Genomic DNA, 27,858 nt, shown 5'->3' on the forward strand with positions numbered 1-27,858 from the left:
AGGAACAAGCACTTGGCTCCTCCTACTCTTCCTCTCCTCAATACTTACAAATCCATAGTAACAACAACCAACCTACTCAAGTTCCGTCTCAATTTTTTTCCCATACCCAGAGTGGAGATCAACATTCAGAAGTCTCAGTAATGGCTCTGTTGTGAGAAGTCCTATTCCCCAACCAGACTGCTCATTTCTAGCTCATTCTTCACACTCAGCTATTGTTATATCTCACTGGTACAGAGTGTGGCAGAGTTAGCATGGCAGGAGACAGAAGGTGATGGGTGGTTGGCAAAGTACCCAAACAGTCTGGTCCTTAAGAACCGAATGCATTCATTAGAATGCCCTGGACTTTTTCTTCTAGGTTTTATAGTTCATATCTCATTAGGGACCATAAAACAATTTCAAGAAACTTAGAGAATGTGTTTTTAAAGTTGAGGCAAACTTTTATTTCAAAGAAAGAAGACATATTTATTGGACAATGCCACTACTATTCTGTGCCAAACCACATCATTTAAAAATTTTTTTCCTTTTTATAGAAATTACAGGATCTCCAATCTTGAAATATCCTAGTTACATGTAAACTAACAAAGATGTTTTTAAAAATGATTATCTACTTGATTAAATAATTTAGCAGCATACACTTTTCTCTTGCCAAATCAACACTTTTATCTGTATTTACTATACAGGGAGACAATTACAATTTAATTGAAGAGGGGAATCACATTTACCAAGGGTTTATTCAATTGTGTTTCACTTCCCACAATAAATAAGATTATTAGTTATGGCAACTGAATATTTCTTTCTTCTCTATTGCCTTTTACATAATAAAGTGCTGGGCTAGCATATATTTTACCCCTTTTGAAACAGCAAAAAATTGTCTTGCATATTCAGTGAATCCATGAGAGAATGGTTTAAAGGCTCCATTCTTTTGATCTTATTCTAACATGTATTTGATTTTTGTTTGCTATTATAGTGAATAAATACATACAGAATATTTTCATGATTTTTTCCTTTTTAAATGAAGGAAACCAAACATTTAAAAAAACACGGATAAAGATATTCTATAAAACAGGTCAATTAATGAAGTATATTCCTGTCCAATGAACCAAATTTTAGTCTAATTTTTAAACAGTACTTAACCTGAACAGAACCTGACATACTTTTTTGGGGGAAAAAAAACCAAACACCACCAACAAAAACTGATTTAAAAATGAGGAGGGTAATCCAAATTACTTTCCAGGACTAGGATAAAATGATTTACAGCTTATAATTATATGCTTATTATATAATTTTCAGCAGTTGCATGATCTAAGTACTAAATACGCAAAATACAACAAATTGGGCTGAAATGAATTATCATAACTAAATTAGCTACAGATGGTACACTTTAAGTTGTTAAGTCTTATTTCCCTTTTTGATAGATTCCATAATTAAGCTCTTCTTAAATCCTTTTGTGGAGCTCAACTTATTTTCCTGTGTCTTTACTGCATGTCTCATCTAGTTAATATTAGTTCCATCAGATGAAGTCACATTCCTCTTTTTTTGATACATTTTTTGCAGTATACCATATATAATAAAAATACACAAATCTGAAGCATACAGCTCAAAGAGAACACACCTGAAGAAAGCACCCACATTAAGATAGTATTTCCAGAACTCCAGAAGTCATCTGTGCTTCCTTCCAGTCCTATTTCCTTGCCTTCTCACAAAAAGTACCCGCCATCCTGACTTCTAACACCATAGCTTACATCCGCTGGTTTGGAACATCATAAAGATGGAATCCTATGGAAAATACTATGGAATGTATTTTCTTGGTCTGGCATCTTTCTTTTTTAATATATTAAAAAAATTTTTTTTAAATTTATTTTTGGCTTCATTGGGTCTTTGTTGCTGCACGCGGGCTTTCTCTAGTTGTGGCGAGCGGGGGCTACTCTTTGTTGCTGTATGCGGGCTTCTCATCGCGGTGGCTTCTCTTTGTTGCAGAGCAAGGGCTCTAGGTGCGTGGGCTTCAGTAGTTGTGGCACGCGGGCTCAGCAGTTGTGGCGCACGGGCTTAGCTGCTCCACGGCATGTGGGATCTTCCCAGACCAGGGATTGAACCCATGTCCCCTGCATTGGCAGGTGGATTCTTAACCACTGCGCCACCAGGGAAGTCCCAGCATCTTTCACTCATCGTTAAATCTTGTGAGATTTACCAACACTGCTGCATGTTGTATTTTGTTCATTCTCATTGCTGTACATAGTAGTCCATTAATTAAGTACACTGCCATGTATTTACCCATTCTACTGTTGACAGACATTTAGGTTGTTTCTAATTTATGGTCATTACCAATAATCCTGCTATAAACCTTCCTGTACATGTCTTTTAGTGAATATAGACACCCACACACCATTCCCCCCCCTTACACAGACACACACCCACATCTCCCCACCCTCTACCTCCACCTGCTGGGTAAACTGCTAGGCGTGAAATTGCTGGATCATAGCTTACAGACATGTTCAACATTAGCAGGTATTGTGAAATAGGTTTCCAGACTGGCTGTACCTCATTTATCTTTTTTTTTTTCATATTTCTTTTTCATCACCAATTGAAAAAGTCTAAACTTTCTTTGACAAATTTTCTGACAAAACAATCTTAAAAGCATCATTTGTCTTAATGGCAAAAGGCACAACTTTTCAGTTGGGCTTATTTGTAAGGCTGATTTCTCAAATCATCCCCCTTTTTTTCTTGCATTTTAGTTATTTTCATGTATCTGTGTACGAAAAAATTTCCATCAGTTTTAAAATGTAGTGAACACATGTATAGTAAAGACTCTCTTAATTGACCTCCTTCTGACAGACTCCTTTTTCTCTCTGCAGAACTGACAAGAACAAGGTTACTTTCTAATAGCTCACGTGTGCATTTGTTGTAGGCTTACCTCGAGGGAATATGGGTTTTTTGATTAGTGAACTGCTGTTTGTAAGTGATGTAAACCCATGCTCATTAGTGTAATTACATAATTAATATTATATAAGCTGACGATATGAATGTGAAAGAGCTGTTTCAATGGAACTAAGTTGATGGCAACCAAATAAAGGTAAGTTTCTACATGAAAAAAAAAGCTCTTACATTAGGTATGCATGAGAATTACAAAAACAAGTAAAATAAAAATCTAGATATATTTGAATTACGACTGCTTAGCACATGTTTTCATTGTAGACACTAGGTGTGGTTCAGGCAAAAAAGAGGTCTAATGCAAATCAGTGGACTCATAACGTAAAAACAACAAGCCTAGGTCTAACATCAAAAGACTGGCAAATTGGCAAATTTTCATAGACACATTATATATTAAAATAAGGTAGGTAGACATTCCTTTAAAATGAGTTCCTGAGTTTGCTGACTTTTTCGTTAATCTAAGGAACTACTGGTTTGGACCATGTCAGATAAGAGAGTTTCTGCTGTAATAGGAAAAAAAATCATAAATTCACATTTTCATATTTCCAAATTTATTGCTAGTATATTTGTTTATAATAAATAAAATTACCTAAAAGTTAATTATAGCCACAGAAGCATACTTTTCAGGAAAATGGTATATCACAGAAAGATAAAAACTGTAAGGGTTTATAACCTTCTTAACACACATAATCAAACACATGGAAACATAACAGACCCTTTATAAAACATATAAAAATATAACATCAAATTAAACTACTTTGACCAAAACTCAGGAGCTATATAAAACATATATGTATACCTATTCAAATGTTTGCAAGGGAAATTTCAAAACTAAAGCTTTTAAGGTAAAGTTAATCTGCTGACATAAATGAGTTTTGATACAATTTGAATCCAAGTGAAACAGACACCTCCACCCCTCCCAACTCTGTGGTCTTAGGTAGAACTCTCAGATTTAGTTGTAAAATGCAGGGGTGAAGAGATATCCACATCTAAGATTATGAATTACATTTACCTTACTTTTGGTAGTTTATTGTTAAAATTATTGCCTTATTTCAGGCTGAGTGCTTTTCAGCAGAACATTAAGTATTCTTAACCACATGGTATTTAAATGTAATTGTCCCATTTAATTAATGAAAAGGTCTCATAAATTGGGTGTTGGCATATATGGGATATCCTACATATTCTCAAAGGTCTTTTGCATTCACAATTAGTAGAGGGAGATGTTCCCTCTGAAAATTGAAAAGGAAATTTCCTGGGTAATACTAGTTCATTTGTTTGTTCTTCATTTTTGATTGGCAGCTCATTGTCTGTTAAGGAGTTCATTGTAGAAGGAAATTTCTGCTACCAAATGTTTATGACAACACAGACAAAAGAAGGGATGGATGACATTAAATGACACATCTGTATCCATTTGGCCCTCTTTAACTGGTAAAGCAAAAAATACAAACCACAATCTTTCTAAAAGATAGGACTGGATCACATGAATCACTGTATTGATTAATTAAATATGAAAGCAAGAACAAAAGTAATACCTAGATGCAGTTATAAAGATGAGAAGGCACTTTACAATGTTACTGGGTGTAGGAAAGGGACCTCCAACATTCTTAGACAAGAAACAGGTTTTTCACTGAGTTTGTGAGAGCAAAATGAAGATTCCCCCCGCCTTCCATTTCCTAGTAGTTGATCACTAAGTAACTCATCATGCTATGGATAATTCAAAGGAGGAGAAAATGTGGTATATTTCCTAAGTAAGTGAACACACAAATAGGAAGAAAGATGAAACAAATTACAAAATTATTTAGCGCTAAAATATTTGGTTTTAAGTGCAAAAGGAGTTCAGAGGTAGGGAACCATATGATTGAATGCACAAATCGAGGGATTAGGTAGACAAATCTTGATAGGAATGTGGTAGGTTACAGTGGTAAATAAACTGTCAGCTTGTGGCTTAGACTACAGAAAACTTTGATAGCTAGGCAAAAGTTTTAACAGTGGAGGTGACAAAATGGCATGACAGCATAAAATAAGAATTTTGCAAAGGGTACTTTCAGTATATGTATTTCAAATATATTCAGAAATAAGATTAGACTAATTCTGCTTTTTAAAAAAATACTTCATACTACTAAGTATGTAGTATTAATAATAAATGAAGTGGATTATTAGAAATTTTACCGATGAGAGTAAGAAGAATTATAAGGATGAAAATGAAAGACAATTGCTTATGCTTACTATTTTATCCTTCAATAATTAAAAATTATGAGTCAAAAATCAAAGACTGTGTGTGTTTTGAAGGGGACAGGAAGTGGCCTGTTTCAAATATGACACTAATAAACCAGCTATACCGTTCAAAAAAACAATCTACTATTGTACATCTTCATGAAGGCTTGGAGGGGTTAAAAAAAAAAATCTTACAAGCTTACATGTTGTTCCTTCATTTTTTTCTTAAAACTATAAACAAATGCAGCAGAAACTACCAATTTACCATCACAGAGGTGAGACACTACTTGAGGCCACCCCAGAGGAGAACTGACATCTTATTCAACTTACGTAGACAAACAGATTTTTGAAGGATAGGAATTGTGAGATAATTTGTCATATTTAAAAATAAACCTCAAACACGGGAGGGAGAAGGCTAAGGTGGCACAAAGTGAGAGAGTGGCATGGACATATATACACTACCAAATATAAAATAGACAGCTAGTGGGAAGCAGCCACATAGCACTGGGAGATCAGTTCAGTGCTTTGTGTCCACGTAGAGGGGTGGGATAGGGAGGGTGGGAGGGAGATGCAAGAGGGAGGAGATATGGGGATATATGTTTATGTATAGCTGATTCACTTTGTTATACAGCAGAAACTAACACACCATTGTAAAGCAATTATACTCCAATAAAGATTAAAAAAAAAAAAACTTCAAAATTAAACTCTCAACTGCAAAGAAATACCATATGGTAGTTTTCAAAACAGATCGTATTTAGTTATTTCATCTTCAAGGAATTCAGAATAAAAGGACTTTTCCTTTAACTAGAATAAACCTTAACACAAACACCAGTAATACTACCCAGGAAATATTAGCCTTTCATTATTTCCAAGAAAAATTTTGATATACTTGGCAACTGAAATTTGACTATATGCTATAAAGGAGGGAAGGTACTCTTTAACAGTTACATAAATGGACTTTCAAAATAAACCTGAAAAATGTTCATGGATATGATTCTCATTTATACAATTCACTTATTACAACCACACAATGGCTACATAAAGCAAGCTTAAGTTACTGCGATCACTGATACGGTAATACACTTTGAAGTACTGGTTTTATATTTCATCTATGAGAGCACATGAGAGAACAGAGAGTTAAATACTAGAGAGTGGTATTACCAGTTCACGATCATATAAAATTTCAGAAAATTCTTTCATCATTTTATAACTTTTACTCTATTATAATCTTTCATTAACACACTATTTCATTGCCTTGAATTAAAGATCTGCAAATGTGATCAAAAGGTTTTACTAGAATTTCTGGATGCTTCTTATAAAGACATTGAATCCTTATGTTTCATTCACTAGAGGTAAACTCAACACAAACTGTCTCTTTTATTTCACTCTTAAAGCTCTTATTAGAACTATGCAATGATTGATCTTGATTCAAAATGCTATAAAAAACTAGAGGGCATTTTAGAAGACAAGCAGAAAACTTTATTTCTGGAATTATTTAACCATAACATTGTAATGAATAATACACATTCTGATTTCACTTTGTACCTGTAATTATTCAGGCATAGTTTAACTGCTCCTACATGGAGATTGATCTCCCAAGGAATGCTTCATTGGCTTACCTTCAGAAGGCTCTCAGTCTCTTTCTTTCTGTTTCCCACACAAGGACTATTTTTATTTATTAAAAAAAATTTTTTTTTAATTTATTTTTTGGCTGCATTGGGTCTTCACTGCGGTGCGCAGGCTTCTCATTGCAGTGGCTTCTCTTGTTGCAGAGCACGGGCTCTAGGCACGCGGGTTCAGTAGTTGTGGCTCACGGGCTTAGTTAATCCGCAGCATGTGGGATCTTCCTGGACCAGGGATTGAACCTGTGTCTCCTGCATTGGCAGGTGGATTCTTAACCACTGCGCCACCAGGGACTATTTTTGAAAAGATCACTTACTTTGTGATCTCACCTGGGGTCGGGCTGGGGGAGAACAGTCTGCCTTAACTATGGATCTTGAAGATTCAAATACATATGAGCAGAAGTGATACGGAAACAACTCAGCTACCATGGGATATATATAAGATATTTGATAAACATTCTTTTTCTCTTGTAATAATTTTCAAAAAATGACACTACTGACAGTGAGTATCATATGTAGTTTAGTATTCCCTTATCCAGTAATTTGATTATATTTCTAAAAAAAAAGATCATTATTTATTTCCCACCCTTTCTCCCATTCTTGTTAAAAATGATGGCAGCTAGAACATGGCAACTACTAATATCCCAGGTTTCACAGACAAATTGAATGGCACATTACATGCCTCTATTATTTTAGTCTTAAACTAAGAATTCCTTGGTTTCTCAAAGCCAATTTTCCTTCACCATAAATTTTATCTAATATTTTAAAAGATTATTGGGGAGGAGGAGGAGGAAATGGATTTAGTTTTGACATTCTTTGCAGTTACAGTGAGTACTGGGTCTTCTATTTCTTCTGTATCCCCCAAAGTATTAAATGTTGGCTATACTAAATGTGTTTAATAAATACTTGTTGGTCTGACTTGTTCGTACAGAACGGTACTGTTTTTAATATACAAGAACATCTGTTATTTGGCACTGACAGGGAATGAGATGTTCTGTATTAGTGAGTTTTTAAAATAATAAGCTTAACCCATTAAATACTTAAACACCATTTTTACCTTCTTTTGGAAGAAGGGGATAATAAATTTTTCTAAATATGCAATTATTTACCTCTCAAATATTGTAATAATTTTAACCTTCTTTGGATGATGCTGGGTCATAATTTGAAGTACTAGTATTTGTATTTTCCTGTGCATATATATGTGTATATATGGCATACCTGTATATGGTGGACTTGATGAGGGACCATAAAAGAAATGGTGTAGGGACTTCCCTGGTGGCGCAGTGGTTAAGAATCTGCCTGCCAATGCAGGGGACACGGGTTCAAATCCTGGGTGGGGAAGATCCCACATGCCGCAGAGCAACTAAGCCCGTGCGCCACAACTACTAAGCCCGTGTGCCACAACTACTGAGCCTGTGTGCCACAACTATTGAAGCTCACGCGCTTAGAGCCCGTGCTGTGTAGTAAGAGAAGCCACTGCAATGAGAAGCCCCTGCACCGCAACGAAGAGTAGCCTCCCCTCGCCGCAACTAGAGAAAGCCTGTGCACAGCAACAAAGACCCAACACAGCCAAAAATAAATAAATAAATTTAAAAAAAAAGAAGAAAGAAATGGTGTAGCACATGAGGCCGAATGCCTAGCAATCCTATGATTTAGTTGGGAATTTCTTTTCTTAAACACATCTCCTGTCAGATGCTTTGGTAATGGCATCTTTTTAATAAAGATGTGGTGACAGATACAGAATTGTATTCATTCCTTCACCCACTTACTCACTGAATACCTAACACAAGGGCTCTCTTCTTGTGCTGAGATGACTCTAAGGTAGTAAAGCATGGCTGGCCTTGCAAAATACCTTATTAGTGAAAAGGCCAGAGCAGTCCACTCTAGGATAATTTTCCTCATCCTCTACAAAACTCCATTTCTCCTTACTCTTGCTCCTCATATGAAAACTGGGCTAATGACATATGAAGGAACATGACATCTTCATTTCAGGAACTGGTACTAGAATGTTTTAGCAAAGGTATCTTTCAAAAAATTATAAATTCTTCACAAACAGAAGATAATACATCTGTAGATATGACACTAAGTATAATTCTATCAATTTTATTAAACCCGACATAATGTTTGATTTTGATCAGAACATACAGGTAATAGGAACACCTGCTTTTTCAATAATATAAAAAGACTAAAACTTCTTGAATAAGAGAATCTACCAAATAAGGTTTTTGAGGATTAAATGAATTAATTCATATAAAACACTTAGAATAGGGCCTGGTCACTTATTATTATCTAAATCAACGATTCTCAACAGGGGGGATTCTAACACCTAGGGGACATTTTTGGCTGTCCTAATGATTGGGGTGCTACAAGCATTTAGTGAAAAGTAACCAGGGATGATAGACATTCTACATGACTTTTGAATATCACAGTAAAATTTAGAAATACCTCAAAAGGTGGGGTCATTTCAAGATAGGAGATATGTTTTTTGCAATTTTGTTAGTACTCCATTCCCTGAAATAACAGTGAATTATTTTGATACTACCCATATAAAAATTGGCTGATTTGCAAGAATGTTATCCTTCCTTATTTTTTCAATGTGATATCCTATAATTTGTCTTGTCATGTTATTTCTATTTTGATTAGCATTATTTCCATACTCTTTCACTTCCCATTGTAAAATTTTAAAAATTACTACTGACTTGAGTTTTTATTCTAGTAACTAGTTTTGCCCAAGGCTATGACACTGCAAAACTCCAGATGGCACTATTTACATCGTACTCTGCAAGCCGTATCCCTGGAACTGTGTAACTTGGCAGCTTTGCCTCTCTGCCTTACATTTTCCTGTTATCCTATTTTTCTGATACTCAAATTTATTCCTTGTAAAGAGTGACAAAGACTACACTTCACCATTTCTTCTTATGCAGTCGTATCTGAGCATATACACTACGCTGTTATTCTATAACAATCTGTTTTTTATAGAAATGTGTAGTATAGTTAAAATACTATTTTATTTAAAATATTATTATTAGTATTTAACAGAAATGTAGTACAATTAAAATAAAATTTTTTACAATTATATATTTTGATAGGTTATATTTTCCATGAGTTTCATTTAAGATTATAGACATTAGAAAATGTTTGTTTAAAAAGGGGGTATTGGGACTGATAAAGAACCACTGAGTTAAATGAGAACTCAATTTTCTTATAAACTTGCAGGGATTATAGAATACTAAAACTAGATGGAATATTAGATAAAAATGAAGTCATATTAGAGAATGCAGAGAAGTAATAAACATCTAAAATATTATTAGATACAAATACCACCTTCTCAGGGTGAATTTGAAAATTGCCACTCAGGAGCTTCCCTGGTGGTGTAGTAGTTAAGAATCCACCTGCCAATGCAGGGGACACGGGTTTGAGCCCTGATCCGGGAAGATCCCACATGCTGTGGAGCAACTAAGCCCGTGCGCCACAACTACTGAGCCTGCACTCTAGGGCCCGTGAGCCACAACTACTGAGCCAGCGCTCTACAGCCCGCGAGCCACAACTACTGAGCCAGCGTGCTCTGCAACCACCAACCTGCGTGCCTAGAGCCTGTGTTCCACCACAAGAGAAGCCACTGCAATGAGAAGCCCATGCACTGCAACGAAGAGTAGACCCCGCTTGCTGCAACTAGAGAAAGCCCCTGCGCAGCAAGGAAGACAACACAGCCAAAAACAAAAACAAAAAATTGCCACTCAGGCAGAAGAGTGAGTGAATTAAATGAGTGCAGGTACTAGAGCCACACTGCTTGATATTTGAGTTCCTCTCCTTAATAGCTATGTCCTTTCCACAAATTATTAGCCTCTCTATGCCCTGCCTTCCCATCTTGTAAAATGAGGGTAAAAATTGTACCTGTCTTGGAGTTGCTGTAAAAATTAAATAAATTTACATAGGTAAGGCACTTAGTGCTGGTTAGTATGCAGTAAAGCACTCCATAAAATATTCAGTAATATTTACTTATTAATACTGTAATTGATTTATAGAAAATAAAATACTTTTGTCAGTCTTAGAGAAGATTAAAATGGTTCTGAAATGATTATTCACAGGTTTAAAAATGTATCAGTGATTACCAAGTACCCAGCACAGTACCTGGCACATAGTAGACACTTGATATTTGCTGACTGAATGAACTAGTCTCTATATTAATTTATTCTCTATACATTCATTCTCTATACCAAGAGATAAACAAGTGATAACTTTTTAATGGATAGACTGACACACTAGTACAAGTGAGACTATCTTCATTCTGATTCAGAATTTGGAAAATTTCAACAAAATACATAAGCTTTATGAACCTGCTCAGGGGACAGATTGTTTTGAAACGGTGTCCCTAAGGCCACAAATCTCTTAGCTGATTATAATACTGTGTCTCCTTGAAAATGCCAGAGTCAAACATCAGAAAATATGCACAGATCAACAATGTATTTAAAATAATTTTTTTTGAGTTGGCAGAGTCAGAGAAACATTTCTTCAGCTCTTTATAGTACAAAATGTTTAAGAATCCATATTGTAGCACTGCTCCATATTGTAGGATGACATAATAAAGCTTAGTATTTAAAAAATTTTATTCACTTATTTTATTCCCCATTTTAATCATTTTAAAGTGTAAAGGGACACTTGGCACATTCACAATGTTCTGCAACCACCACCACTATTTAGTTCTAGAACATCTTCGTTATTCCAAAAGGAAACACTGTACCCATTAAGCAGTCACTCCTAAGTTCTTGTCCTCCAACTTCCTGGCAATTACCAATCTGTTTTGTTTCTATGGATTTGCTTCTTCTGGAGATTTTATATAATGGAATCATAGAATATCTTATGTCTGGCTTCTTTTACTTAGCATAGTGTTTTCAAGTTTCGCCCATGGTGTAGCATGTATCTGTACTTCATTCTTTTTATAGCTGAATACTATTTCAGTGTATGGATACACCACATTTTGTTTGTCCATTCATTTACTGATGGATATCTGGGTTGCTTCCACCTTTTGGCTACTGTAAACAGTGCTGCTAGGAACATTCCTTTACAAGTTTTTGTTTGAATGAACACCTGTTTTTATTCTTTTGGGTATATACCTATGATTGGAAATGCTGGGTCACATGTTTAACTTTTTGAGGAACTGCCAAACTCTATTCCATGCCGGCTGCACCATTTTACATTCCTGCCAGAAAACAATGAGGGTTTCAGTTTCTTCACATTCTTTAACACTTGTTTTTTTTCTGACTTTTTGTTTATAGTTATTTTAGTGAGTGTTAGTGGTATTTCGTTTTGTTTTTGATTTGCATTTCCCTAATGACATTCAGCATCTTTTCACGTGCTTGTCGGCTACTTGTGTATCTTCTCTAGAGAATTGTCTACTCATGTCCTTTGCCCTTTTTTGATTGGATTGTTTGTCTCTTTATTGTTGAATTATAAGAGTTCCTTATATATCTTGTATAAGACCCTTATCAGATATATAATTTACAAGTATTTTCTCCCATTCAGTGGGATGTCTTTTCACTCTCTTGATAGGGTCCTCTGGTGTCCAAGAGTTTTAAATTTTGATGAAGTCCAATTTATGTATTTATTTTTAATAAATGTGTTTTTGGTGTCATATTTAAGAAACCATTGCCAGATCCAAGGTCATAAAGATTTGCTGATTTTCTTCTCAGAGTTTTCTAGTTTTAGCTGGATGTTGTTGAGGATTCTGCATCTCTATTTATAAGGAATACTGGTGTGCAGTTTTCTTTTTTTGGGATGTCTTTGTCTGGTTTTGGTATCAGGATAATGCTGGCCTTACAGAATGAGTTAGAAAGTGTTTCTTCTTATTCTACTTTCTGGAAGCATTTGAGAGACTGGTGGTTAATTCTTCTTTAAATGTTTGGTAGAATTTACCAGTGAAGAATCCTGTCCTGGCCTTTCTTTGTTGGGAAATTTTTGATTACTGATTCAATTTCTTTATTTGTTATAAGTTTATTCAGGTTTTCTATTTTTTCCTTGAGTTCTGCAGTTTTGTGTTTCCAGGAATTTGTCCATGTCACCTAGGTTATTTAATTTGTTGGTGTATAACTATTCATAGTATTCTCTTATAATCCTTTTCATTTCTGTAAGGTTGGTAGTAATGTCCCCACTTTTTCTGATTTTACCATTTGTAGTGTTCTCTCTTCGTCTGTCTAGCTAATTAATTTTAGCTATAATATGTTTTAGCTATATATGTTAATTTTGTTATATCTTTTCAAAGAAACATCTTTTGGTGTCATTGATTCTATTGTTTTCCATTCTCTATGTTGTTCATCTCTGCTCTAATCTTTATTATTTCCTTACTTCTGCTAGCTTTGGGTGTCTTTATTCTTTTTTTTTTTAGCTTCTTAAGGTGTCAATTTAGGTTACTGATTTGAGCTCCTTCTTCTTTTTAATGTAGGTGCTCACAGCTATAAATTTCCCTCTGAGCACTGCTTTTACTGCATCCCATAAATTCTGTATGTTGTGTTTTCATTTTCACTCATCTCAAGGTATTTTCTAATTTCCCTTGTGATTTCCTTCTTGACCCACTGGCTAATTAATGACAGTGTGTTATTTAATTTCCATGTATCTGTAGATGTTCTATTTTCCTTCTGTTAATGATTTCTAGTTCATTCCATTGTGATCAAAGAAGATACTTCGTATGATTTCAATCTTTAAAAAAATTATGTAGATTTATTTTGAGGACTAACATATGGTTTATTCTAAAGAGTGTTCCAGGTACACTTGAGAAGAATGTGTATTCTGCTGATGTTGGGAGTGTGTGGAGTGTTTTGTATATGTTTGGTTGGTTTAAAATGTTGTTAAAATCCTCTACTTCTTTACTGAACTTCAGTCTAGTTATTCTATTTAGCATGTCATTTTAAAGCATGGTATCACCAGCATATAATACTACTCCCAAGATGACATAGGCTTTGAGTATGATTGGGCAAGGATATCACTAAGGTATCTTTACCAACAACACAGAGACTCAGACTATGGTAGGCAATACTTTAGCACAGTGACAGGAATGATTCCTGGGATGTAAATGGCTATTTCATCTGCCCAAATTGCACAGCTGCCATTTGGCTGGTGTCTTTATTCATAACTTGGCAATTCTGTACTTTGAGTTAATGAATACAGTTGTACTGAAACATTTTTCTGTTGTAGTTTGTCCCCTCAGAATCCTTCTTTCCTTTGTTACTTTGAGAGTGTATGTTACTACTCTTCCTTAAACTTGATTTACTTATATCTTCTGTTTCTGTTAAAAATCTTATCTATATTGTTTAGCTTTCAGCCCAAGAAATTTGACTTTAAAAGCCAATCAGAAATGCCCTTCTGGTTGGCAAATTAAGCTGATAAATTCTAAAGTTAGCTCTCCAGCTACTGCTACAATGATGTTACCAACCTCCCAAATCTCAGAGACTTAGAAAAATAAGCATACATTTCTTGCTCATGGGTCTGTGGGAAGTTCTATTTCATGCCAGACGGTTCAATATCTGCTTCATGTGCTGTGTATTCTGGGGCCAGTAGCTATCTAGGACATGCTTATATTATAGGAGAAGACAGAGGACAGTTGGTCAGGACAAACCATGTAAAACATTTCAAGTGTCTGCTTGAGTCACACCTGCTAACGTTACACTGGCTTAAACAAGTCACATGGCTAAGCCCAACAAAGTGGGAAAACCTCCTTCCACAGGAGCGGGGAAGGGAGAGTAAGTATTCACTGAACAATAACATCATTAACCACAGCCTAGCAAAGTAAGACAATTAGGAGCAACATAGTAAATTTCAAAAAGTTAGATTTATTTAAATTAAAGGACTTACTTTGAAGTTAAGTTCTTTCTCCTTTTTAGAGTAATAATGTTCTTTTTTAAATAAAATGATGGTAATAACAGAAGGCAGCAGAACTTTAAAAAAATTCTTCTGACTTGACAAAAAGTTGGCCACCCTCTGTCAGTCCCCTATACTTTAGGACAATTTTACTATTCTATGAAAATCCCAAAGTCTCCTACAAGAAAAAAATCACGGATCTCTGAATGTAATCCCAGGTATCTCTGGCTGTTGTTCACTATTCAGAGGCTATTCCTTTGCTTGCAAAGACACTCATTATCCCCTTCTCAGGTTTCATTATTCCAAATGCTTGTGATTAGGATGCTCCATGTGTTAGAGAATTAAAACGTCATTATTTCTTTCTAGTGATCTAATTTAAGTTTTACATTAAAAATGGCCCCACTTACTTTTCCGTCTCTATACAAACTTAGTTCTTTTTAACACTTGGGACCCTACAGTCTTAATGTCATGTAAATCTTTCATGTCCTTGACATGAAAATTTTATAAAAAATAATGGCTTATGACTCTATAACTTTAAAAAGATGAGCTACTGAGAAGATTAAAATTTAAAAAGAAGCTAGTGGCTTTACTTCCGATGTGAAAGGACACATATTTAGTAGCTTTATGTGTATACAAGTATTTACTAATACTAACGATTTTGTCATACCTTTATAAAACATTAAAGCTATGCAAAATAGCAGAGCAGCGTTTCTTTTTTTTTTTTGGTGGTTCTTTTTGCTCACAGTACTGTCAAAGCAAATGAAGCAACTGGCACTCCTCTAATGACTGCTTCACTCCTGACTCTTCAGCTTATTTCCACCTCCTACTCTTGCTCTTCATCTCGTTCTTTACTTGTGATATTCTCCAGCTTTAGGCACTATTAAAATGTTACAGCCACCTCATCTGTTCCAAACTAGGGGGTGAGGTGGAAGAATGTGATATTGTAATGTATTGTATCTACAGAAAAACTTTATAGAGAGATTTTCGAATTTGTCAAAACACTAAATTTCCAGCGAGTCTTGCTCTAGCAAATGAGATTCTCAGTTCATTATTAAACACTAACTTATCAGATAGGATCTATGAAATAACTTCACAATATGGCAAATGCCTTTTATTATCCTATTGATTGTGTCCACTGTTTGACCTAATATATATTTAGATTTCATAAATGGGCAAATCTAAAATAAGAGGCAGAGGGGCACCCATGAATCAGCAAGGGAAGTTTCAAGTAAATGGGATGAGAACTCAACTCACTGGTTTTGAAACTCATGTTGGTGTCATACTTACATTTTAAATAAAGTATGCTTCTTTTATAACATTTTGTGGAATATATATAGAAGTTTACATTTTCTTTAATTTTTAAAGTGTAATTCTCATTAAAATAAGATGAAAATTCAAAAATTTGGCTGTAACTTATATAAGCAACATACCTGCAGGTATGATCATCACTCACACTTGCAATTTCTTGGCCTTCTTTGGGATCAAATACCAAACCATTAATGAAATCTGTATGGCCCTCTAAAACCTGACGTAAGGGGAAAAGTTAGTAAGAACACAGGGAAATAACCTACAATATTCCTACCTAATATTTTTACTTCATTGCTTTCACTGCATGCTTCTCTTTTCTATAAATATTTCTTAAGCAATCTGCTATTTTTAAAACATGATTTATACACCCACCTTTCTAGAAGGTTTATCTTGGAAAGAAGCTGATCATTCAACACACTGTTATTAGCTTGATCTTTCTTTTCTAGTAGGCATTTCTTACAAAAACAGAGACTTTTTTTTTTAAACTGTACCTGTCCTCATATCACCTCATTTCTCACTTATTACATAAAGGTTAAATAAAAGTTAAATTTAGAAGAACTTTCTAGGGGCTCTGAAATAGAGTCCCCTTTGATTTTTTACCTTATACCTGCTGCTCTGTACACTGGCTGCTCCCTAATAAATACATAGCATGGACTTCACCTTCTACTGTCTTTATTCACTTGCTCAATGTGACTGCCAGCACTGGAGACAGCTAGTATTATAAGCCCATTATCACAACAACCCAGCAATTCTCTTCTGGCCACAGAAGAAATAAATGGGAAGTTATAAGGTAGAGGACTATGCAAGCAGGCAGGTCCAATCAGTCTAAATCTTTACAACTGAAATTCTAAACAGGTCTGTCAGATACCAGGTATTTAAATATTTTAATGGATATTGTTCTTGCTTCCTATTTTCCTTCCAAACACTTGAATTTGATCTCAGTTGTAAGATTAATAAAGTGGTTCTATTTGGTACTGTCTACTATTTGGAAATATGTAATTAAGAAAAAAAAGGATTTGATTCAAACATTCCTGTGTAAGTTTAACAAACCCAAGTCCTCCAAATCATTCTTCAGAGCTTATGTCACAGTCTACAAGCCAAATCAAATTAACATTAAATATTTAATGTCTATTATAACTAACAATAATTGTTAGTAACTATTGGCTTTTGATGAGTCAAAGTTTTATGTGCCATTTGTACAGTCACTGATACAGCTTTAAATTAATATATACATTGCACTGTATTATGGTAAAATTCTATATAGCCCATTGTATATAGTTTAGAGCATAACTTTTACTGTTTTCTAAATGATTGGAAAGGTTTATACTTTATCTTTGTTTTATAACATTATTCATAGTTTTGATTTACTAGAAAGTCAAGAAGGCAATACTGTTCTTATAAAAAACATGATTCAGTTTCAGTCCAAACTGAGAGGTATTTATTTAATGAACTCCCCCCCCACTTTGAGACATATAACACTGTGTAAATCTAAGGTATACACATGATGATTTGATATACATATATATTGTGAAATGATTACCATAATAGGATTAGTGAAATGACTCCCACAATAGGGTTAGTTAATACCTCTATCACCTCATAAAATTACCATTTTTGTTTTGTGGTGAGAACATTTAAGATCTACTCTCTTAGCAACTTTCAAGTATATAATACAGTATTGTTTACTATACTCATCATGATGTACAGTAGATCCTCAGAACTTATTCCACTTATAACTGGAAGTCTGTACCCTTCAATCATCATCTCCCCATTTCCCACACTCCCCAGGCCCTGACAACCACCATTCTATTCAGTTTCTATGAGTTCAGCTTTAAAAAAAATTCCTCCTATAAGTGAGATCACATAGTATTTGTCTTTGTCTGACTTATGAGGCAGAAGCTATGATCATCCCCATTTTACAGGTAAGGAAATGAGCACAAAGAGATTGGGACTTTGACCAAAGTCACACTATTACTAAAGTGGTAGAGCTGGGCTTCAAAGCCAGGTGGTCTGGCTCCTGTGTCTGTGCTTTTAGCCACTTTGTAGTCCTGCCTCTCACTATGCTGTACTGTGTTTGTTCCCTTAAGTTCAACTCTTACTCTATGTGTGTTCATGTCTATTATACTGAATTTCTAATTCTCCCTCATTTGCTGTGTCTACCTAATATTTTAATAAGTGATATCAGATTTATAATCTGCAGTCCTTACTATGATCCTAGCTACTTACTACAGCCTAAAATAGAGTAAATGAGATTCTAAACTACATAAAGGTAACCATAAAGTCATTTTAAATTGTGATAAATCCAATCAAAAAAGCAAAAATAATAAATGTGTTTTAAAATAAAGATTTACAAATTACACTTGTCAACATACCTTGTATTCATTTTTATCTTGAAGGTCTGAAGTAAATAATCTAATTTTCATATCAGCAGCAGAAGTGCAAAATCTGGAAGTAAGAAAATGAAATTAACCCATTTTTAGCCTAAGTGAAAGTTCTCCCCACCAAAGCTGTTTTCATAACTCATAATCATGTTTTTGTTTGAGCAGAAAGGGGATGCTGTGGCTCTGTTGTAAAAAGTGTTATTACAACTATTTCTCAAAGTTGGCACTTAAATATCTTTGGAAAACATATAAAAATTAGTATATTGGATTTGTCTCTTCAATAAGAAACATGTAGAATTTTATTATAAATCACCACATGAATTTAATGTTTAACTTTTTCTTAAAGGCAGAAAAGGATGGGCATCTTTATTTAGCTAGGTCAATATTACATATTACAGTTAATAATTTTAGATATTAAAAATAGTTATACAACTTAGTCTTTGCCTTCTTCAGTTACCCATAAGCCTTCTTACTTTAAGATATATTAAATTCAATAAATTAGAAGATGATAAACTTTTTATACCTATAAAAGCTGATATACTTCTATCTATTAAAAGCTGGAGTATTATTCACACTGACTGTAACATTTAAGGTACTGTTTAGAAGTACATCAATGTATGTTACATTAAAAACAAAATCTAATCAATAAACAACTATTTTTAAACTAGTTTGCCTTCAATCCTAAAATTTTTAAATTCTCAGCATGTCAGATTATGGCTGAGGAAGAAATAGAAGTTATATTTATATATTGGAAAACAAAGTTTATTTCCAATTGTCTTCAGATAAATGAGTATCATATGGATCTAAATTTCTCAAGTTCTGACTGCATTAAAGTTAACCATTTTTTCTCAACTAATACATTTAGTTTAATTAATTAATTAACTAATTTTATTTATTTATTTTTTTGGCCAAGCCGCGTGGTGTACGGGATCTTAGTTCTCTGACCGGGGATCAAATCCGTGCCCCCTGCAGTGGAAACGCGGAGTCTTAACCACTGGACTGCCATGGAAGCCCCCTATGTTTATTTAATTTAAATAAAGTTTAAATTATAGAAGGCTCCTAATCTATAGACCTGGATATGTTGGTAGATCTCTGCTACCATGCCTTTTCAATGATTAGTTAAGAGCCATTGGATGAAATAGATCAAAGCCAGCAGGGAAATGCCTTCTCTTGTCCAAGGCTTTCTTGGAGGTGAAATTAAAAGTTGTAGGGAAATAAAGTACAAATTGACCCTTGAACAACGTGAGTTTGAACTCCACAGGTCTACTTATATGTGGATATTTTTCGATAGTAAATACTACACTGCTACACAGTCTGTGGTTGGTTGTATCCTCAGATGTGGAGGAACCTCGGAGAGGGAGTGCTGTTTATAAATTATACTCAGGTTATAACCACCCCCTGCTGCGTTGTTCAGGTGTCAACTGTAGCTCTTCTCCCCACAACTGGGACCATGCTGTTGTAAAGTATTTATAACCAGAGCTGAAATTTTCTAATCTTTTGCCTTTCCTTGACAATGTTAAACTTACTTGATTACTGGAGGCAACGAATTAAGTCTAGTCTCTGGGCTCCAAGCTATGCCATCAACCCTGACTCCATGGTGAAATGTTCGTAGTGTTTTATACTGAATTCCTTCAATGTCTGCTTCTTCTTCCTAAGCATACACAGTAAATGTTTTAATAAGTTATGAGAACAAACAATATAAAACTGTGTATTTCATTATAATAAAGAATTTATCAGGGGGCCATGAATATTCTTTTGAGAAGTTCAAAAGCAGATCAGATATTAAGATGTAACTGGTTTACTGAACAACAACAAAAATATCTGAAGCTGTCTAAGCCTCACAAAATAACTCTCTATGGTAACTAAGAACAAACAATATACTTGTTATACTTTATCTTACTTAGGAGACAATTTATTCTTAATAGTAAATACATTTCACAGCAAACACAATGAAAATGGAATGCTCTAAGAATCAGAATATTCTAGGTAAATGAATTACCAGGCATGGGTTATCAAGTGACAATATAAAAAATATATACTGAACATATTATGTACAAGACACTTTGTGCCGTATGATGCTTCAAAGTCATTATAATGAGTATCAATAATTTTCACATAGTATTATACATGGCATGATACATGTGTGGGATGTTACAAACTATTCATCCATACTATAAACTATTACACTCTATGAATAGTGAATATGCAAATAATGATCTGATTAGTCTTTTGGATATTTGATTCTGGGTAAGATGTTTAATAAAGTCAGCTTATCTCCTTGGCTTAGTACTACTAAAATGATTTCAGTTTATTCTCATGACAAGATGAGGAAAAAAATGAATTTTAAAAAGTCATTTCTGTCTGGCAATATGGACAATAACCAGAAAAGCTTTCTGATACAAAAATAATGCAAAAATCCAAATCCAGAGAAGCAACTGAGCACCAAGGCATAAAGCTATCTTAAGGACATCTGCCAACATCCAATAACTAACAGCTTCAGTTTGTAGGGGATGGGAGACAAAACTTAGTGCCTGAACAAAGAGGGATGCAGATCAGAGACCTCTGCATAGATCCAGGACCTTTAAAGGGAAGTAGGGGAAGAAAACCCCCAAAACCAAAAGTGCCAGGCAAAATATGTACCGTGGGTGAAGACCAAGAAAGAGAAAAAGTCACTTGTGAGAAATCTCAACCATTGGCTGGCCCTGACATGAGTTTGGGGCTGGAATTCACATTAACTATGTGCTCCAGAAAATGACAATTTATTTAAAAATGTCCATATGTTGACAGTGGCCCCAAGCGCTTGACAAAGGCAAATTCTCTTTGGGTGAACTTCCTCTACACAGGTCTCATAAAGTTCTGACAGATACAGTTTAATCAAATATGATCTTACCTGCACGCACTACTACATATGAAAACAAAGTACCACAAACACAAACAGAAGAATCAACCTGGAGACATCAGATTAAAAAATTAGATACAGGGACTTCCCTGCTAGTCCAGTGGTTTAAGAATCCGCCTCCAACGCAGGGGACACGGGCTCAATCCCTGGCTGGGGAACTAATACCCCACGTGCCGTGAGGCAACTAAGCCTGCGCACCACAACGACTGAGTCTACACGCTCTGGAGCCCAAGTGCCACAATTAGAGAGCCCGTGTGCACTGCAACTACTGAGCCCGTGCGCCACAAGTAGAGAGAAGCCCACACACCGCAATGAAGAGGCCCCACGCTGCAACGAAAGATCCCGAGCGCCGCAACTAAGACCTGACACAGCCATAAATAAATAAATTAATTAAAAAATTAGATACAAAAGATGTATTTTTAAGGATCTAGAGGAGGTAATCAAAAAATATGAGTAAGCAACAAGAGATTACCCAAAATGACCAGATTTTAAAAGGAGCTAAATAAAAACGTCTAGATAAAAATACCATAATGAGAAAAAAAAAATCAATGCTTAGAGGAGCTAGAAGGCAGATTTGAAAAAATTATTCAGAATGCAGCTAAGAGAAGACAAAAAAAAATGTTAAAAGGGATTCAGTGAGAAGTTCTACCATAGATCTAATTAGGGTTGTAGAAGAAACGAATAGAGGGAATGGGGGAAGAGTCAATATTTGAAGAGATAATGGCAAACGATTCATCATACTTGATCAAAGGTACCAATATGTTTATTTAGAAAGAACAATAAATCCTAGGCAGCTTAAAAAAAAAATCTGCAGTTACACACAACATAGTAAAATTTCAGAATACACAAACTCTCATGATATATATATAGGTGTGTGCATATATGTGAGGGGGAGAGGGAGAGGGGGAGGGGGGGAGGGAGGGAGGGAGGGAGGGAGGGAGGGCGGGAGGGAGAGAGAAGGGAAGAGAGTGAGAGAGGTATCTTAGAAATAGCAGCCAGAAAGAAAAGACAGGTTTCCTATAAAAGAGGAATACTTAGAACAACCATTGACTTCTTAGCAGAAACAAATGCAGGCAGACAGTGGAATATCTTCAAAATGACAGGAAAAACGGTTGAACTGTAGCCACAACAAAACTGTTTCTCAAGAATGAAGCTGTTTTAAAGATATTTTCATAAAAACCAAAACCAAGGGTTGGCATCAGTGAAGGCTCACTAAAGCATCTCCAAAAGCAGAGGCTGACAAACTATGGCTAAGGGGCCAAATCTGGTCTATGGTCTGGTTTGGTATGGCCTACAAGCTAAGAATCATTTTTATATTTTTAAAGAGTTGTAAAAAACAAAGAATAATTTGCAACAGACACCTTAAATGGCCTGGCAAAGCTTAAAATATTTACTACCTGGCCCTTCACAGAAAAAGTTTAAACTTTTTCTTGTAGTAAAGGATGTGCTTTTAGGTGAAGAAAAATGACCCCAGAAGGCAGGCCTGAGATGTAAGGAACAGTGAGTAAAAAAATCAAAGGCAAACATGCGGGTAAATCTAAACAAATACTAGTCACATAAACAATACTGAATTTGTGGGGTAAAATGAAAAGAAAAATGATAGAGAACTAAAATATAACAATAAGTCTTTAGGGGTGACAGTTCAAGTGTCAAAGGTCCTTGCTTTGTTCATGAAGAAGTTAAAGACATTAATTTTAACACTAATTAAGGTTGCATATTAAAATATCTATGGTAACCATTAAAAGAAGAGAAACAACACGTAAAACTTCCCAACTATCAGGGAGAAAAAAGATGAAAGGAGGAGGTAACAAAACTCAAACATAAGACACAAGAATATGCATATTGGCAATGTTTTCAATAGTAAAATACTATGCGATAGAGGAAAAGATTAATTGTGGTATGTTCATATTACAAAACACCATACTACAATGAAGATATATGAATTTTGACATAGAGGAATCTAACAAACATACTGTCAATAACAAACAGTAGAAGAACATAATACAGAATAATTTCACTGATATAAAGTTTAAAACCTGAAAAACAATATGCTGATTTGCAATACCTACACATGGTAGCTCTGAAGAAAAACAAAATTTCAGACATGGTTACCTGTTCGGGCTGAGAAGAAAAGGTGGTAAGGAAAGAAAACCCAGGGGGCTTCAAAGGAATTGCTAATGTTCCCTTTCTTAAGCTAGGTAGTAGGTATACAGGGATCTATTATTATTATTCTAAGCTTAAAATATTGCAATTTTAAAAATAATCATTGTTTTGTTATTTAAATCAAAACCTTAAATGGGTCTTGAGACAAAAGCACAATTTTTCATGACAAATTTGCCCAAGGAATCTTCTGTGTTGACTATAGTTATTCTTCATAAAAGTTTCTAAGATTATAAAATAGGATTAGGGAAAAAATCCAGAGCAGGTGAAACTTGATACTTAATTGAATACATATGTCTATACAGATAGAAATTATGTGAAGGACTGTTCTAAGAATTCCATTCATCCTGAATCTAAATCCAAAGTTTTATAATGTGTACTTTAATTGAATCCTAGTGGATGTGTTGATTTTTCCAGGATAGCCTTTGCAATCCCAGCAGTCATCTCACAAACATATTACATATATCTTTCTCTATGTGATTCAGATACCCCTTGAAAATTACTTTAAATTCCAGGTGAGCTTAACAGAAAAAAATTTTCCATAAATGAAAAAAGGAAACAGAAATGCATTTATTAAGGAAAGAAAAACTGTCAAATTGTATTACTTCATAATTTATCTGTATAATAACTGTATAGCTAACAGCCAGACATCCCAAGGCAGCAATCACTAAGTAATTTAAAAGTAAGGTTAGGAGCCTAATCATATCTGACTTCATAGTTTGGGTTACATATATTTTTCCACACTTGACAAATCAATCTTCTAAAAATGAAGTTTTTACCATCAAAACACACATTATTTTGCTACTGTAACAACAGTATTGATAATTAGGTCCTGTAATTTGTTATCGAAGGTATATATGAAGTTATCGGGTGGTCGTGGGGATAAAGAAATCCCAGGGACTGTACAGCCTGAGTTTTATGTACTACCAGTGAAACCTTTTTTTCCTGGCAGCAATGTCTGCCATTGAGCCAACTAAAAGGCCAGGGTGTGTGTGCGGTATAGGCAGAGATTAATGCTATTTTGGGTTTAGTCTGGGGTGTAGGCAGTATTGTATAGGCAGGAAATTAAGATACCTTGGAAAACTTGCTATAATACAAATCCTCACACAAGTCTCCAGCGTATTTGAGGTTGGGGCAACGCCAGGTTGGTGAAAGGGCCACTCTAAGGGCTTGAAATTGGCAGGCCCCCCCACTACACCCATCTAAGGCCAGATACAGAATTTTAGTTGGATGAGACTGTAACATTTACCTAGTCTACTTCTTTCATCTAATGCTTAAATCTCTAGTAGGCCATTTTTAAAAAGTTTGCACAAACCTTCTCTAAACATTTTCAAGTGAGAGGGAACTAGCTATTTTGGGGGGGAGCTTATTCAATTTGGGTGGTAGTTCTAATTATTCGAAGAGCTCTCTTTAACATTAAACGGAAACCTGTTTCCATGTAAATTCTATTCATTGCTCCAAATTCTGCTCTCTGGAACCATCAATGAGGTAGTCTAATTCAGTGACAGCAAATATCTGGCCATAGCTGATCTCCCCTAGGTGAACACACTCAAAGAAGCAGTTTCAGCATCAGTCTTAAAGCATTATAAGCAACAACTCCACTCAAATAGAGCTGACAAATAACATAAAAAACAGCTACCATTCTGAGTCTAATTCCTCTTTCACATGACAGTTTTAAACTTTTTAACACCACTCTGAAATTTGTCTTCACATACATTATCTCCTTTGAATCATAATACACTGCTAAGAACTGAAGTAAACACTAAATATTACTGTCAATTTACAGAGGAGGATATGGAGTTGTTCTGTCCAGTATGGCAGCCACAATCACATGGGGCTATTAAGCACTTGAAATGTGGTTAGTTCAAGCTGAGACATGTACACTTTATAAAGTGCAAAATCCACACCAGATTTCAAAGATGTAGTATAAAAAGAACACAGAAGTATCTCATGAGTAATTTTTATATTGTTCCACATAAAATATTTTGGATATGCTGGGTAAAAAATATATTAATAAAATTAATTTCATCTACTTTTTACATTTCAAAATGTGGTTACTACATTTAAATTTATATTTGTGGCTCCCACTGTGTTTCTGTTGGACAGCACTGAACTAACTTCCTCTGGCAGTTTAATCATCGCACTGGTTCATGGTGAACAGCCAGGTGACTAAAAACTAAGTCATAACTCTCCCTTCTAGCTCTAGCAGTCTATCATTTTAAGACTTTATATTCATCTTTATTAAATTTTAGCTTGGTCAACTTTTGGCCCATTAATCCAATCTATTAAAGAATATTTGGATTCTGAGCAGAGTCTGGCATACAACAGGTGTTCAATAAAAATTTGTTAAATGAAGTCTGTCATCCAAAGCATTAGGCATCCTTTTCGACTTCACATTCTATATAAATTCAATGTGCTTGCCTAAGTCAAGTGTTCTCATCCAAGTCCCAGAAGAGGTTGCCATTTATTACTGATGACCTCTTGAACAGACTTAGAAACTTTCATGCTCTCTCTGCCCTTTACTTTTATAGCAGTTATCTTGTTGCATTGCTTTACACTTAAACATCTCCTTGAGGACAGGGTCCTTGCTTTTTTAAAGTATGTATCACCAGTTCTCAGCACCTGATCTGCACTCAATGAGTATTTGACAAATACAAGACACCAATCAATAGTACTATCATTTGGCTCAAATTTCCAACATATTCAAAAGAACACCACGAGATTCTGAAAAATGCTTTGTTGAAATTCACATTTACTACATCAGCAGTGTATTCCTAACAGTCTTAGAATGAGGATTGCCTTTCTGACAGGAATGTGGAAATCTTTCAACTTTAGTTTTTTCTCAAGATAAGAAATTCAGTGCTACAGAACTTGAAGGTCCTAACATGAGAGAATAGGAACAGTGTTTAAACAGTTCTTAATTGGACAAAAAATAACTTCAAAAGAAGCAATCTGAATCCCCAATGGCAAATTACTGAAACTCAATTCTCCTCCAGAACTGTTTGAACTACAGCTTCAACCTATCTGAATAGCAGCATAGAAGGAAAAGCACAGGGGTATAAAAATGAGATCTAGATCTTGTTTTTTCAGTTATTAGTCAGATAAATCCCTGAACTTCTTTGAAGTAGAATGGAAATTCCATGAGGACAGGGGCAGTTGTTTAACTGTATCTCCAGTACGTGGCACAGAACATAATTTGTGTTCACTACTTGCTAAATTAATAAAAAACCAGTTCTTTCCTTAGGTTATTTGAGGTAAGACCCATATTGCCAGCTCCACAGGTCTGAGGATCAACAAAGAAAATGCATATGACCAGAAACCATAACAGAGCAATACAAATGTTTTTACTAATTTTTTTCCTCATTTTGTCATTTTCCCTCTGCCACCCATCACCTCTGCCTTTCCTTTTTTCCTTATTTCTTTTTCCTTTTTGACTTTCTCCCTCAACATTTTTTTAGCTGAACATAAACTAGAGCTAAAGCATATTTTTTCAGTACTTTTGAACACAATTCTATGTTTACTGCTATTAATTTTAAAAGTAATGAAGCAAAATATCAATTTTATCTGTAGGGGGCTGCTTTCTGCTTTTGTAGGTTAGTAGCCTGTATTAGAAAAATGGTTTCCCTTCAGTCTTTTTCAAGACTGTGTTACGTTATTTCTGTTAATCATGTGACATGATCCTAACCTGACAGTCCAGCTGAAATTAGGCCAAGGGCCATATTTAGCCTAAAAGCTAGAAATTCCTACCGCAACCCTAAGAGACAACATGGGATAACATAAGAGCTTTTGTATTCTAGACACCAACAAACTGAAGCTTTTAATTCATACTTTCTCCTTAGGATAAATATACACACAGTCTAATTATGTATAACCTAATACATTTATTGCACTGTAAAATGCTAAACTGCATTTATGATGTCAAAATACTGTAAGATACCGAACTGCCTTCTCAGTAAAAGAGGAAATAATATTTACAATGTTTATAATATCACTTTGGTGTAAAGTTTAAATCTTTGAAAATTGGTCACTGTCAAATTACCTCATTGATTAACCTCAATTTTGGAAATAGTGTTCCATGAATAACATTCTAATAGACAAAGGATTAACCAGAGATTCCTGAGGGTTGACCTCTCATTGTTCAAAGTCTCTCTTACATGTAGAACTGGCTTTCTTGTGAGAAAAGATGGTGTGCACCACACCATTAAATATGGGGCTGTGCGTGTCACCAATGACCAAATCAATGACAGCTAAAACATACATATGTATTAAATCTGTCAGATGCCTTCCAGGAACTGTACATGCTAACTCATGACATTCTCACAAAACCCTATTAAGTGCAGTTGACCCTTGAACAACATGAGTTTGAACTGTGCGGATCCACTTATATGCAGATTTTTTTCAAGACATACATACTGTAGGATTATATGATCAGCTGTTGGTTGAATCCACATATGAGGAACCAGGGTACTATAGTTACACCTGGATTTTGACCGCA

At 34.9% G+C, this 27,858-nt stretch overlaps 1 protein-coding gene across 4 annotated transcripts in view; it reads right to left on the minus strand.

Annotated features, from left to right (window-relative positions):
• The window catches only part of NUP37 (nucleoporin 37), a 41,193-nt gene that overhangs the window by 10,888 nt on the left and 2,447 nt on the right, over positions 1 to 27,858 (minus strand). For 2 of the 4 annotated variants that reach the window (XM_022599939.3, XM_089921169.1), the window contains exons 3-5: positions 19,831 to 19,955; positions 18,296 to 18,368; positions 16,046 to 16,140 (exon numbers count right to left, since the gene is read on the minus strand). In XM_022599939.3, coding sequence (XP_022455647.1) covers positions 16,046 to 16,140; positions 18,296 to 18,368; positions 19,831 to 19,955 — 293 coding nt within the window. The remainder of the gene's footprint in view (positions 1 to 16,045; positions 16,141 to 18,295; positions 18,369 to 19,830; positions 19,956 to 27,858) is intronic. The other 2 variants (XM_089921170.1, XM_089921171.1) reach the window with 2 other exon arrangements.

The sequence above is a fragment of the Delphinapterus leucas genome, chromosome 11 (assembly GCF_059928025.1).
Source record: "Delphinapterus leucas isolate spDelLeu-1000000601 "Yukka" chromosome 11, BTC_Dleu_Yukka2, whole genome shotgun sequence".
NCBI classification, from domain to species: domain Eukaryota; kingdom Metazoa; phylum Chordata; class Mammalia; order Artiodactyla; family Monodontidae; genus Delphinapterus; species Delphinapterus leucas.